At 37.8% G+C, this 13,744-nt stretch overlaps 1 protein-coding gene across 3 annotated transcripts in view; it reads right to left on the bottom strand.

Moving 5' to 3' along the window:
* The window catches only part of SCAF4 (SR-related CTD associated factor 4), a 61,684-nt gene that overhangs the window by 13,868 nt on the left and 34,072 nt on the right, over nt 1-13,744 (bottom strand). The window contains exons 8-19 of one of the 3 annotated variants that reach the window (XM_007965075.3): nt 12,352-12,536; nt 11,897-12,005; nt 10,588-10,755; nt 9,965-10,050; nt 9,044-9,234; nt 8,187-8,287; nt 7,659-7,772; nt 6,652-6,808; nt 4,189-4,346; nt 1,343-1,508; nt 1,168-1,254; nt 819-1,010 (exon numbers count right to left, since the gene is read on the bottom strand). In XM_007965075.3, the coding sequence (XP_007963266.2) occupies nt 819-1,010; nt 1,168-1,254; nt 1,343-1,508; nt 4,189-4,346; nt 6,652-6,808; nt 7,659-7,772; nt 8,187-8,287; nt 9,044-9,234; nt 9,965-10,050; nt 10,588-10,755; nt 11,897-12,005; nt 12,352-12,536 (1,714 nt within the window). The remainder of the gene's footprint in view (nt 1-818; nt 1,011-1,167; nt 1,255-1,342; nt 1,509-4,188; nt 4,347-6,651; nt 6,809-7,658; nt 7,773-8,186; nt 8,288-9,043; nt 9,235-9,964; nt 10,051-10,587; nt 10,756-11,896; nt 12,006-12,351; nt 12,537-13,744) is intronic. The other 2 variants (XM_007965105.3, XM_007965096.3) reach the window with 2 other exon arrangements.

The raw sequence follows: 13,744 nt of genomic DNA, 5'->3' as shown, positions 1-13,744 counted from the left end.
AGGACTAGAACACTGTAATACTCTCAAGATATTAACTTCCAATTAGGGGATTCAAGTGTTCATTTTATTTGGCAATACCACTTCAAATGTAACAATTTGTTAATTTAAAAGATGGTCTACTATAACAAGCATGTGATGTATTTATTCATAACTTAAGCAGGCAAGAGTAAGCCCTCTTAAAGGTGTAAAAGATCTAAGTTACATTGGCCTTGATCACAGTATTGAAGTTGTGGGTAAAAAGTACAACAGATAAACTCCAGCCAAGTAAACTGAGTGAGTGGGAAAGTGGTACCTCAGGCTGTGCAACTGTTACTCAGAAAACAAAGCCATTTTATTGGAATGTATCAAAGACGATTTCTTTGCTAGCCCACAAAGAATGCTACCCAAGTCCTGGGGTTTCAGATGGATATTAATTGGTCCAGACAGAGAAAAACCTATGCTGTTAAAGAAATATCTCTTTAAAAGCTGGGAAGAGACTAAGGTTAAGTTAATTATGAACTCTGTACCAATTCCTTTGCACAGAGATTAATCATTTTTCTATACCAAATAAGGATGTGAAGATCCAAACTTTTATTCAAGACAGACAAACATGATTTTGTCTTTGAGAGTATCTCTTGGTAAAGATCAAGTACACATATTTGACTTTAAGAGGAAGATCTTTCTCAAAAACAAACAAACAAAAAAACAACCAAAAAAGCCAGTCTTGGAGATAATTTTACCAAAATTAACATTGTTTTTTAAAAAACCTAACTTGGGGATGGGTGGGGGGTGAGGGGGGGTGGGGCAAGGAAAACTAATGATAAAAAAAAATAACTTACCAAGAAGTGAAACAGGCTGGGTTACAGGAGGGGTGGGCAGATTCGTGGGTGCAGCAGGTGGCACAGCAGAGCCATACATTTTCACACTGTCACCAGACTCGGCGTTTCCTCTAGCCCCAGACACCACTGTTGGAATGGGATTTCCAATAGATAAGTCTTTTGTAGTGTCTTCATTTATACCAGCGATAGTAGCTAAGGAATATAATTATATCAACATGTGAAGCTGAATAATTAATTATCTCCCGGTCAACATTCTTCTGCCATACTATAGACCCTATTACCGGTTCACTCTCCCTCCTACACCCAGCTCCAAGAGGATAAGCAAACACAAAGAAAAAAACATGCTTACAGTTTGGGATGCTTATTGGTGGAGTGTGAGGAGGAGGAATGGATACTGGTGGAGTTATAGGAGGTGGGGGTCCAGGAGGAAGAAAACCTAGAATAAGAAAAATAATGTCAACTTATGCTGTTATCACTTCATCGCAGGCTCTGAAGTAAGTATGTTCACAGACAAATTAGTGTACCTGGTGGTAAATGCATTGGGTTGAATCCTGGGCGCAAAAATGGTGGAGGAGGAGGGGGAGGAGGAACACCAGGACCAAAGCCTGGAGGTGGAATTCCCAGAGGCGGTGTGAAAGCAGGTGGCTGGAGAGCACCAACTACAGGTGGACCTGGTTGATGTGGTGGGACCTAGAAAGAAAGACAGAAGAATAAACCACCTATCCAGACACCCTCCTGTCCATATAGTAAGCACAGGTAAAAGAGCATACTGGTGAAAAAAATAGATGTTTCTTAATTTGTGCTTATTAGACCAGTGAATTCATTAAATAACAGGTGGTAACTTCTATTCGTACCAACTGATAGAAATCAAAGCTGTGGGCCGGGTGCGATGGCTCACACCTATAATCCCAGCACTTTGGGAATCCGAGGCAGGTGGATCACCTAAGGTCAGGAGTTCAAGACCAGCCTGGCCAACATGGTGAAACCCTGTCTATACTAAAAATACAAAAATTAGCTAGCTGGGTGTGGTGGCAAGTGCCTCTAATCCCAGCTACTCCGAAGGCTGAGGCAGGAGAATCGCCTGAACCCGGGAGCTGGAGGTTGCAGTGAGCCGAGATTGAGCCACTGCACTCCAGCCTGGGCGACAGAGCGTGACTCCATCTCAAAAAGAAAAGAAAAGAAAAGAAAAGAAAGAAAAGAAAGAAAGAAAAGAAAGAAAAGAAAGAAAAGAAAGAAAAGAAAGAAAAGAAAGAAAGAAAGAAAAGAAAGAAAAGAAAGAAAGAAAGAAAAGAAAGAAAGAAAAGAAAGAAAGAAAAGAAAGAAAGAAAGAAAGAAAGAAAGAAAGAAAGAAAGAAAGAAAGAAATCAAAGTCGTGCTCTCTATGACAGCAAATTCACACTATATTTCATCAGTGTTCTGACATCATGTAATACATTTTAAAATGTTCCATGGTACTTTCAGCAATACAGCTTTAAGACAGGCTACTTGGCAATTTACACAATGGCTAAGATCACAGGTCCTGGAGTCAAATTGTCTGCTTCTCCCACCCACTTTAGTTAGCTGTGTGACCTTGAGCAAGCTATTTAAACTCTCTAAAATGGGAAAGTGCCAACCACATACAATTATGCAGATTAAATGAGTTAATACATACTAAGTGCTGGTGCCTGGCACTTAAATACCCAACAAATGTTAGCTATTTTTTTTTTTTAAAGATAAATTTTAACAACCCCTAGCCAGGGTATCAGTCTATGGCCTGTTAGGAAATGGGTCGCACAGCAGTGGGCAAGCAAGTACCACCGCCTGAGCTCTGCCTCCTGTCAGATCAGTGGTAGCATGAGATTGTCATAGGAGCGTGGACCCTATTGTGAAATGCACATGTGAGGGATCTAGCTTGGGCACTTCTTATGAGAATCTAATGCCTCATGATCTGAGGTGGAGCAGCTTCATCCTGAAACCATCCTCCACCCCAGTCCATGGAAAACTGCCTTCTAAGAAACCAGTCCCTAGTGCTGGAAAGGTTGGGGACCGCTATTTAACAGAGTAGGCAGGTTTCTGTAAATGAGTGCTGACACACATTGAATTTTGTTTAGAACCTGTACTGGAAGGGCATATCCAGAAGGTCAACTGAAGGGTTTGCCAACTAGGGGAGTCCATTTAAATCACAGCTAAGAATGTAGCAAAGCACACAGTTTTCCTCTCACATTGAGAAAATGAAGATACATTTCAGATTTTTGTGACAGCTCAGATTTATCTGATTCAGATTTAATGTGAGAAACTGAGGAAGGAAGACAAGAAAAATCTAGTAGATCACACATAGAACTATGGGTCAAGTTCTTATAATTTTCAAAGGGTTTTTCATTTTTCAGCTCTTATGACGTGACAAAAAACATACTGAGTACTTAACACATATTATCTCTTTTAACCCTCAAAACAACTCTTAACATATGAGGAATGCCAAGGCCAGGAAAGGGAATTTGCACATTTACAAATAGGAAACTGAACCTTAGAGGTTAGGTTACATGCTAAATACCATACTGCTGAATATAAACAATGGAGTTGAGAATTAAACCCAGTTTTACCAGAATCTAGTATTCTTTTCAAGTAACAGGTCGAGACAGCAAATATTTTAGAGTAAGAACATATCTTCATGTTAAAAATGGCATTTAATTTATTATAAAGTTTTCAATCCATTTGAAAATTTCATAATAATAGCACCCAAGGTGAAAATTAGGAAAATTCCTTTCCCCCAAAGCAGCAACTTATTGGGTACATATCCAAGTTTCTTCAGAACATAACGTCCCTGAAGAATGAAGACTCAGAAAAAAAGTAGGCAGAACCTATGAAACTTGATACTGAATAATCTGGATGGATAGATGTAAGACAATATACATTTACTTTGGTTGTATAAACATTTATGGGCCAGGTACTGTGGCTCACGCCTGTAATCCCAGCACTTTGGGAGGCCAAGGCAGGCAGATCACATGAGGTGAGGAGTTTGATACCAGCCTGGCCAGCATGGTGAAGCCCCGCCTCTACTAAAAATACAAAAATTAGCCGGGTGTGGTGGCGCACGCCTGTAATCTCAGTTACTCAGGTGGCTGAGGCAAGAGGGTTGGCTTGAACCTGGGAGGCGAAGGTTGCAGTGAGCTGAGAGCGCGCCACCACACTCCAGCTTGGGGAACAGAGAGAGAATCTGTCTCCAAAAACAAAAACAAAAATTATGAAAAGAATATAAACTTTAAATCTGACAAAACATGAAAAATTAGTATGCACATATATGTAGTCATGTTTTTTACTCTGAATTCAGACATATATCTACAAAGGGACCTTTCAGGCACTTCAAGTTTAAGTCATGTCCCAATATCCTCACCTGTGGAGGGGGCACTGTTATAGGTGCAGGAACAGGAATAGGAGGGACAGGCACAGGTAACGGTTTAGGTATGGGTGATACTGGTTCTGTGTGTGAGGTTTCAGCACCTCCATTTTGAGCAACTTCATTTTCAGGCTTCTTAGGAATTCCTTTCCAATCTGTGAGAGTGAAAGAAATTTAACAAGAGTTTACCATTTTCAGTTTGTAACTTTAAATCTAGAAATGAAAAATGTTGATTATAAAAACCTAGCACAGTTATTAAAGAAATTCCTATGCTAATTTTAGAAATAGTAATTATTTAAATTAACAACAATAGAAACACGTAAAAGAATGCACACTGTGTGCCAGGCACTGTCAGAAGCACTCTATTTATACTAGCTTATGTAGTTCTCACAACCATTTACAAGTAGATACTATTATTATTCCCATTTTACAAATGAGAAAAGCAAAGACAGCTTGCCCAAGATCACATTCTTGGTAAATGGCAGGGATGGATTCAACTCAGACACATTTGGTTCTAGAGTCCATGTTCTTAACCACAGGAATGTATTAAAAATAAAGGATCATGAAACACCCAGTATTTCCTGAACAAATTTTCACTAGTATTAAAGAATAACTTCCACCTTCCACCTATTTCCACGTATCTTCTAGTCAAGTGAAAACAAAACCATCTTTTTGCTCTGTCCTCTGAGCCTCTGGCTCCATCAGAGATTCTCCTATATTCTTGACCTTTTCAATACATTCTCCACTGGACCATGAGCTCCAAGATTACACCATCTTCTTTTTACCATTTTCCAGAGCCTGCCAGATGTCTGGCACATAGTAGGCCCTCAACACCTGATTGCCTTAACACAAATCTAGCTCTATCCTTAGATGAAGGCTTTGTGCATTAATGGAGGGAGTGGGATGTGGGAATAGTACAGCATTGTTTCGGCTCTTTTTGGTTCTCAAACCATCACTCCTGCTTGAAGCTTCCTTTATTTTTATTTTTTGAGACGGAGTCTTGCTCTGTCTCCCAGGATGGAGTGCAGTGGCGCAATCTCAACTCACTGCAACTTCTATCTCCTGGGTTCCAGCAATTCTCCAGCCTCAGTGTCCCAAGTAGTAGGGATTACAGACACCCGCCACCACATCCAGCTATTTTTTTTTTTTTTTTTTTGTACTTTTAGTAAAGATGAGGTTTTACTATGTTGGCCAGGCTGGTCTTGAACTCCTGACCTCAAGTGACCTGCCCACCTCAGCCTCCCAAAGAGCTGGGATTACAGGCATGAGCCACTGTGCCTGGCCTTGAAGCTTCCTTTAAATGTTCTTTCTGAGGGCAGTGAGGACAAGCATGGTAGCTCACGCCTGTAATCCTAGCACTTTGGGAGGCTGAGGCAGTAGGCAGATCACCTGAGGTCAGGAGTTCGAGACCAGCCTGGCCAACATGGTGAAACCCCGTCTCTACTAAAAAAAACCAAAAAAATTAGCAGGGCACAGTGGTACATGCCTGTAGTCCCAGCTACTTGGGAGGCTGAGGCAGGAGAATCACTGGAACCCGGAAGAGGCTGTAATGAGCCAAGATCATGCCACTGCACTCCAGCCTGGGTGACAGAGTAAGAATCCATTTCAAAACACAACAACAACAAAAAAACGTTCTGTGTTGCCATGCCATCCTATTCTCCTCCTTGTTCCTCTGTCTAGCAATCTCCAGGTCATGCCCATGCATTCTGCGATTTTCCCCACTGCAATTTCACTGTCAATCTGGCATTTTAAATATTTGTGCCCACAAATAACTGCAACTCCTTGTCTTACATGTTTACTTTAGATTGCTTCTCTGGACATCTAAAACTTTCCAAGGTAATTATTATGAAGCACTGGATTAAAACACAATACCAAGCTGGGTGCAGTGGCTCACGCCTGTAATGCCAGAGGGTAGTCGAGGCGGGCAGATCTTTTGAGGTCAGGAGTACGAGACCAGCCTGGCCAACATGGTGAAACCTCGTCTCTATTGAAAATGCAAAAATCAGCTGGGCAAAGTGGCACACGCCTGTAGTCCCAGCTACTCGGGAGACTGAAGGAGGAGAGTGGCTTGAAACTGGGAGGCAGAGGTTGCAGTGAGCCAAGATGGCGTCACTACACTCCAGCCTGGGCGACAGAGTGAGACTCCATCTCAAAAAAATAAATAATACGTAGTACCAAAGATGCTCAGTGAAGACCTATATGATCTGTTAAGTTTCACGGGAAAAGTTCTACTTAATTCTGTAATTCATAAACTCCATAATCAGTAAGTATTTCACTTGTGTTTGCATCTCTTTTGTCTCATTCACTATTTAACCCTGTTTATAATGGAGATACTGACACAGGAGGGATACTAAAAAATCTCAAAAATCATGTCCTAATGCAAGGAACAGGACATTTAATTTGTCATATGTACTACCAAGCAAATAAGTGAACTGTAAGAGAAATTAAATACTGCTTTACCTGGGTTAAGTGTGTCACTGTCCAACATTCCTCCTTCACAAAAACTCTCCAGTTCCTCAGGCTTGACTTTGTCCCATGGAATATAAGTAACACCAAGTTCTACATCCCAATACTGCTTATAATCTGCCTTTATTCCTTTGTTTAAGGCCCAGGCAATCTATTTCACCATTAGTGAAAATATAAAAACAAAAGAAAGAAAAACAAGATCATAAGTCTTGAGAGTACTATTCTCTATCATTCTATCCATTCCGACTTGGGCAGCAAGGGAGCAATCTGGACCAGCTAGGCTTGGATCTCATTCAAAGCCTTATTCTCACTACAGAACTGGTTACCCTTTAATTCTCATTTTGTCCTAGCATGGAAATTTCACTGGCATATTTTCCACACCAACTCTCACCCAAACCAGCCAACATAAAACTAAGAGAAAAGGAAAATGTTTATCAGGGAAAGCCTGAAGTTCCCTGAATAGCCTAGTAGTATACTGGGGACTACTTTTCTAAGTCTAGGGGTGCCTTGTAATTACTTAACATCAGACAAAATCTTTTTGCAGTGCAATCCAGTAGTAGAACGGGGTGTTAAGACACTGAGGAAACACTGACTTTAGCTCCTTAGGGGAAAAATACCCATGTACCTATATGTTTTTCTCCACCTTTGGTTAATATGGTAAACTTTAAAAATACAGTATCCAATTCTTTTTGAACAGGACAAAACATATTGCTGCTAAAGGACATTATATTTAAAGCACTAATTTACCTTGATGAACCCATCTACATTTAGGAAAAAAACAAATTCTATCATGCATGTAACATTTACAATTTTATGTTAAAACATTGGAGTCCTTTAGGAGATATTCTAAGCAAAAAAAAAAAAAAGAAAGAGATGCACATGAAAAGCCTCAGTGTTGAAAATAATTTCTAAAACCCAAATTAGTTTTTATAGGCCACATATTTTCCCCCTTCTGCCTCTGCCTATTTTTAAAAGATGAATTATAACATATAAGACTGTACCTTTATGGATTTCTGGTTCACTTTATAGTTTCCTCGGCTCAGTTTCTGCAGGGCACGATACGCATCTTGCCTATGAACCATAACAATATAGGCACAACCCCTGGGAGGAATCATCTGCTCCAAAACATTTTAATATTATAAAAGATAACAAAATTGAAAAGCAATAAGATACAAAACTAAGTAAGCAGTTCCAACAATCCCATTCCTCACCCCATGTTCTATAATGTAAGGTTAAATTCATTTCTAAGTTGGCAATTCAAGTTTGGTCTCAACTGAGTCCTCTAAGTTTTGTTAAATAAAGACTTACCTAGAAATGTTTGAAATTAAACTTAATTATCCAAGAAATGTTAAATACAAAGAATTCTAAGAAATGTTAAATAGAGTTCTAAACGTGGACTCAGAGCACCTAAACTCTAGTCACATCTATAAACCTGGGCAAATTATAACTTTGGTCTCAAGTCCTTCATTTCATAAAATGACACTAATCACACCTGTCCATCATACTTAAATAACTGAATAAACACTCACATTAATTGATTCAATTGGACCAAACTCTTCCAAGAGACTGGCAACATCCTGCTGAGTAGTTCTTTTGTCCAGCTGTCCCACCCAGAGGGTAGTACTGCAAACTTAAAATAAAATTACAATCATAAAAGAGATTCACATTTGATAATGAGTAGCACTGTAGCTTACATAAAAAAATCATTACACAAAATATTCATGAACTATATTACAACACCACAAGTTCAAATAGTAAATCTCACATACATTTAAAAAATTCTAGAAAACTGTATTTGTACTTCCAGAAAGAGAACTGGGATAGTGAAAGGTATACATAAAAGCTGGAAAAAACTGGCTTTTTTGTAGATGGATCTAACGATTTCATCAACTCTCTTGATCACCAACCAGCTACGTGCTTTGTTACATGTAACTGTCCTTTCTCCACTCTTAAGTGTTCATGGTTTTTCTTTTATGTTGTATCCTAGGTGATAAGCCTTACGGAATCAGAAATATTACATATGCCCTAGTCGTATTATAAATTAAAATCTTAGTCATCTTAATAGTTACTGATTTATATCAAATATATGTCTAGTATACCTTACTAAATGTATTCTGAAGACATCTGATGAGATTCAGAAAATAATGCAAGTGAATATATTCTGTAAATTTTTGGTTCACTCCTTACTGCTGCTTTATAGCTGGTTTAAGGTACAAAAGCAAATCTAAGGGATACATCAATGCATAAACAAGGCACAATAAAGCAGTATTTCAAATAAAAACACAGTGGTAACATTTCTTTTACAGCTTTGCTAACAGTTATAAACACTTTAAACCTAAGACATGAAAAAACAGTACATGAGGTTTGAATATAAAGGTTGAGTTACCACTTGCAGTTTCTGGTTTCACTTGAGGGAGGCCTTTTTGTCGACGTTCTCTCTCTTTTTCTCGATCCCGTCTTTCTTGGGATCGAGATCGAGGAGAATGTCGGCGTCTATCCCTGGACCGAGATCGAGAACGTCGATGACGAGACCTTCGAGATCTAGAACCAGATCTAGATCGCCTCCTTTTTGGTGACCTAATGTTTTCAAGAGAAGAGAGAACACATAGCACATAGACAAAACCCAGAAAATATAAGCACATACTAATTAAAAAAAAAAAAAATACAACTAGGTAATTTAATGTTTGGATACGTAAGAATGCAATAGCCGAGAATTCATTTTACAGATTTGAATATGTCCCAAATTAGAAATCATGTGCATTATTTAAATAAAATAAACAATGTTGACAGCTTATATAATAAAAGTAGCTGTCATCTTCAGGGCCTCCGGTACTATACAAAATTACATCCTTGTAATTTAAGTAGCTAATTTTCATGGTTGAGATATACTGCTACTACTGTTATCTATCTTCTCAGTAAAGTCTTTTCTGCAGCAATTAAAAACATTATCTAATTACATCATTACTGTGATCTTTCCACTTTTGCTGGCTGATGAAGTTGTAATGGAATTTTGAAAATACAGTTCTTCTAATACCACATACTCTATACCTATGGTATAGAATTGTATTTTCAAAGTTCCATTACATCTGAGCAACTCAAATATAGGGGAAAAAATGTAAGACAAATGATGTAGATTTTTTTTAAAAATCAATACTTCACCTGTCCCCTTCTACACACATATACAAATACAAATACACCAACTGTTATTTTACTAACACTCTGAATATCTGAAAATAACCCAATCTAATTTTAATTTCTGTGTCCCCTAAGACACACAGGGTTGGAAAAAACATTTTCTATAAATTACCTGGATGCTGACCTAGATCTTGACTTTCTGTTATCAGACATATGTCGCTTAACGTCTTGAATACAAGGTTGTTCTACTTCCATTTCCTTAAAAAACAAAAACCATGATAAAATGAGAAATTTAAAAAGTATAAAGGCAAGAGGACAAAATCTAACAAAAGCTACATTAAAAATGTCCTGCCCTTAAGCAATTCTCTTTTGGTTGCCTGGGACCAAATTACTAGTTTAACAACAACTGGCCATCACTAGGAAAAAAAAAAAAACAAAAAAAACCCCAAAAACCACTTTTATACTGTTTAAAAGATTAAAAGAAGTATTTCTCTACTTCTGGTAAAGTTATTTTGCTTAAATTACATACCATTTTAATAAACCATCATCTAATGCAGTGAAGTAGGCACTAGTTAAGCCTTCAACACTCTACATCAAACCTCACAGAATCCTATGGAAGTTGGTAATATTAGAAGTTCACTTTCCAGATGAAAAACTTGGAGCACTGGGAGGGTTTAATATGTTCCCAGGTCTTTCTTCATATTCAAAAATGAAGACAGCAAGCAAATAAGGAGAAATCTGCATATAAGTCAAGGCAACAAAAAAAGATGCAACTATCTGAGAATAAAATTTTACCTGCTGATGTGGCTTCTGTGTAATTGGTTCATTCTGTGCCTGAAAAGAAGCTTGGAAAGGCTGCTGCACTGGTGGAGTTGGAGGAATCACAGGCTGAGCCATGGGAGGAAATGGAGGTGTAGGAAGAAGTCCAAATCCTGGCATTTGTCCATTAGGAGGAAGTGGAACCTTTCATTTTTAAAGAAAGTGTATGAGTAATAGCTATCAAAATAATTTGGAAAACCTTTATTATATAAAACTAAAATATCTTCAATAAACTTTGATCAAGGAAAAGTTACAATGACATTCAACATTGTTTAACAATCTCCCTACGTACAATTTTCATGCAAGGATTGTCACATACCAAGTATATAGGTTAAAAATCCTGTAACTCTTTTTAAAATTACGAACACACAGGTTTAGTTTTAAATATTTAAAGAAATACCTTCATTTACATAAGGAAGCAACGTGATAAACTGAACTTCAAGTCAGAAGTACTCTATTGCAAATGGTCTTTTTTTCAGCTTTAAAGACAATTAAGCTTTTTGGGAGGAAAACTGGCTTTCTAGAAGCAATGACTCCCAGGTTTACTTTAAAAAATTTTACCAAGGGGGAATTTCAACTAACATACCCGACTTTTAGAGTTTCAAATAAAGTATCATAATAATAATGAAAGTAAACTACAGTCTGACATATTTCTGCATGTCAATTTAAATACAAATAAAACTATAAATATAATGCTTTAAGTATTCTTTCTAAATTATTTATGAACTTTCAGTAATGGTTAAACACTTGAAATAACAAAAATGCTTCCCACCCCATCCCCATAATTTAGATACAGAGCCAAATTTAAGAAAACACTCAATGAGAGAATTTACTGGAACGAATTTACTGGAACAAATTTATCTCTACTAACTTCCTGCAACTCTCCAGTGTATTATGTATGCTCCTTTTATTGCGGATTTCAAACTGTAATCCTGAATGTTCAGAGCTCAGAGCTCTCTAAAGTATCTAACCACACAAACTACAGAAGAAAGGCCCTTCCAAGGGAAAAAGTTGTCTAACTGAACAGGTCGGTTTCTTCAAATATAACTCTAATCTCTAAATTATTTTAACTAAAATGCCTATTAAAATATGAGCATGTGATTTTGGCATCCTCGTTTTAATTACAGAAAAAAAGCAACTCAAAACAGTTATGTGTTCAACAGCTTTTATCAGAGCTATAGTACAACTCAGCCCATCACATAGCTGCATAGTGCTCTGTGGAATGTAAACCATATACTCTATAATGAATAGATCTTTCTTTCAACTGCAAGAAAAATGCTTGTACCTGATGGTGCATTGGATCCTGTTGTATTCCCATCATTCGTGGCTGAAACTGATCCATATTTTGATGCTGTGTGTATGCTGGCTGCTGCATGCCATCTCCAGGAAAGCCACTAAAAAAAGGTGGATAATCTTTTACACATTCAGAAGCACAAGCTTCTCAGCCACACTTAAACTACAGAAACAGTGTTGTTCATGAGTCATTAATCAACATTTTACTGAACCACATATTTACCTATATATTACATTTAATTTATAAACTCAGTATTATTCCCAACATAAAAGCCATTTTTTGTTTTAAATCTTAGAGGATCCCTTCCTCATTCAAGAGAAAACTAATACCACAAATTTTACAAAACAACTTCACTGAAAATTGTTTTCATTGCTAAATGTTACTTAGATTATGCCTTACAACTATTACCAATTTTCTATCTGCTGAGGAATTAAAAAAAAACTAACAATGTTGCCTGTGGAGGAGGAGGAGAGGCAGCAGCGGGTGCAGCAGCAGCAGCAGGCACAGTGGCGGTAGGTGCAGGGGGCACAGCAGCAGCAGGTACTGTTGTGGCGACGGCAGTGGTATCCTCTTTCTTTGATTCTTCCACAGCTTCTGGCTCATCATCATAGTCAAATCTATCAAGCAACTTCTGGAATAATTATGTCAATATTTCATTTTAAAATTTAGACTGATGCATTGCACAAAAAACTTTATGAAAACAAAGGATGTTTACCACCATCTAGAAACCCACATTGTCAAGCACAATCTTATTTTCCCTCATGCCCCTAAGGACCTTGGTTTGTAGATATAAACAATTTTTACACAGATGCCAGTTTGGAAAACACACAATGTTTTCATTCTGTTTTCCTTCCTCAATTGTAAGTACGGTGCTTTCTTTCTATTTTCTATTGCTGTATTTCATAAGTAATTTAGCAGCATACATGTTTTTCTAAAATACTCATTTCCCTAGACTAAAAATGTTTGGAACTTCGTGCACATGAAAATGGGTATACATTTTCAGTCAATATAAAATGTACAAAAAGACTGTCTTATCCAATCACCATAAATGCATATAGAAAAGTGTCCATATACTGCTTCCTCAAAAATATACTAATATAAAGAAAGAAAAAAACGGCAGGGACATAAAAAAGTCACTAGCAGATCACTGAGAGGTTCACTTGCTTCTTTATCATAACTTCACAGCTTACCAGAAACTTTCATTTAAAAAAAAATTCAGGAGACTTAATGAGATCACATATCTAGAAGAACAATTTTAAGTAAGATTTATTCAGAAAAAAGGTAATGCATTAAATACCTACTAATGTGTATCAGATCATATAGACTTCTTCATCACAAGAACACTGCAATTTAGATAGTTTCTTCTTTTTTACAAGAAAACAAAGGCTCAAGTGATTAAGAAACATGATTAAGATTGTACAGTCAGTGAATGGTAGAATCAGGATGCGGACACTAGTCCTTTCGACTTGAAAGCCCTCAGTCTCTGGCTTTCAATAAGCAATCTTTCCTTTCAAGTTGTGCTCCTTAAATTCCTAAACTTGTGTCATTCTATAATAGTTCTGTCTGGCTGGGCGCGGTGGCTCATGCCCGTAATCCCAGCACTTTGGGAGGCCGAGGCGGGCAGATCATGAGGTCAGGAGATCGAGACCATCCTGGCCAACACGGTGAAACCCCATCTCTACTAAAAATAAAAATAAAAAAATTAGCCAGGCGAGGTGGTGGACGCCTGTAGTCCCAGCTACTCGGGAGGCTGAGGCAGGAGAATGGCATGAACCCGGGAGGCGGAGCTTGCAGCGAGCTGAGATCGCACCACTGCACTCCAGCCAGGGTGACAGAATG

This window comes from Chlorocebus sabaeus, chromosome 2 (assembly GCF_047675955.1).
Source record: "Chlorocebus sabaeus isolate Y175 chromosome 2, mChlSab1.0.hap1, whole genome shotgun sequence".
NCBI classification, from domain to species: domain Eukaryota; kingdom Metazoa; phylum Chordata; class Mammalia; order Primates; family Cercopithecidae; genus Chlorocebus; species Chlorocebus sabaeus.
The sequence above is the reverse complement of the archived record's forward strand: the minus strand, read 5'-3'. Positions and strand labels throughout refer to the sequence as shown.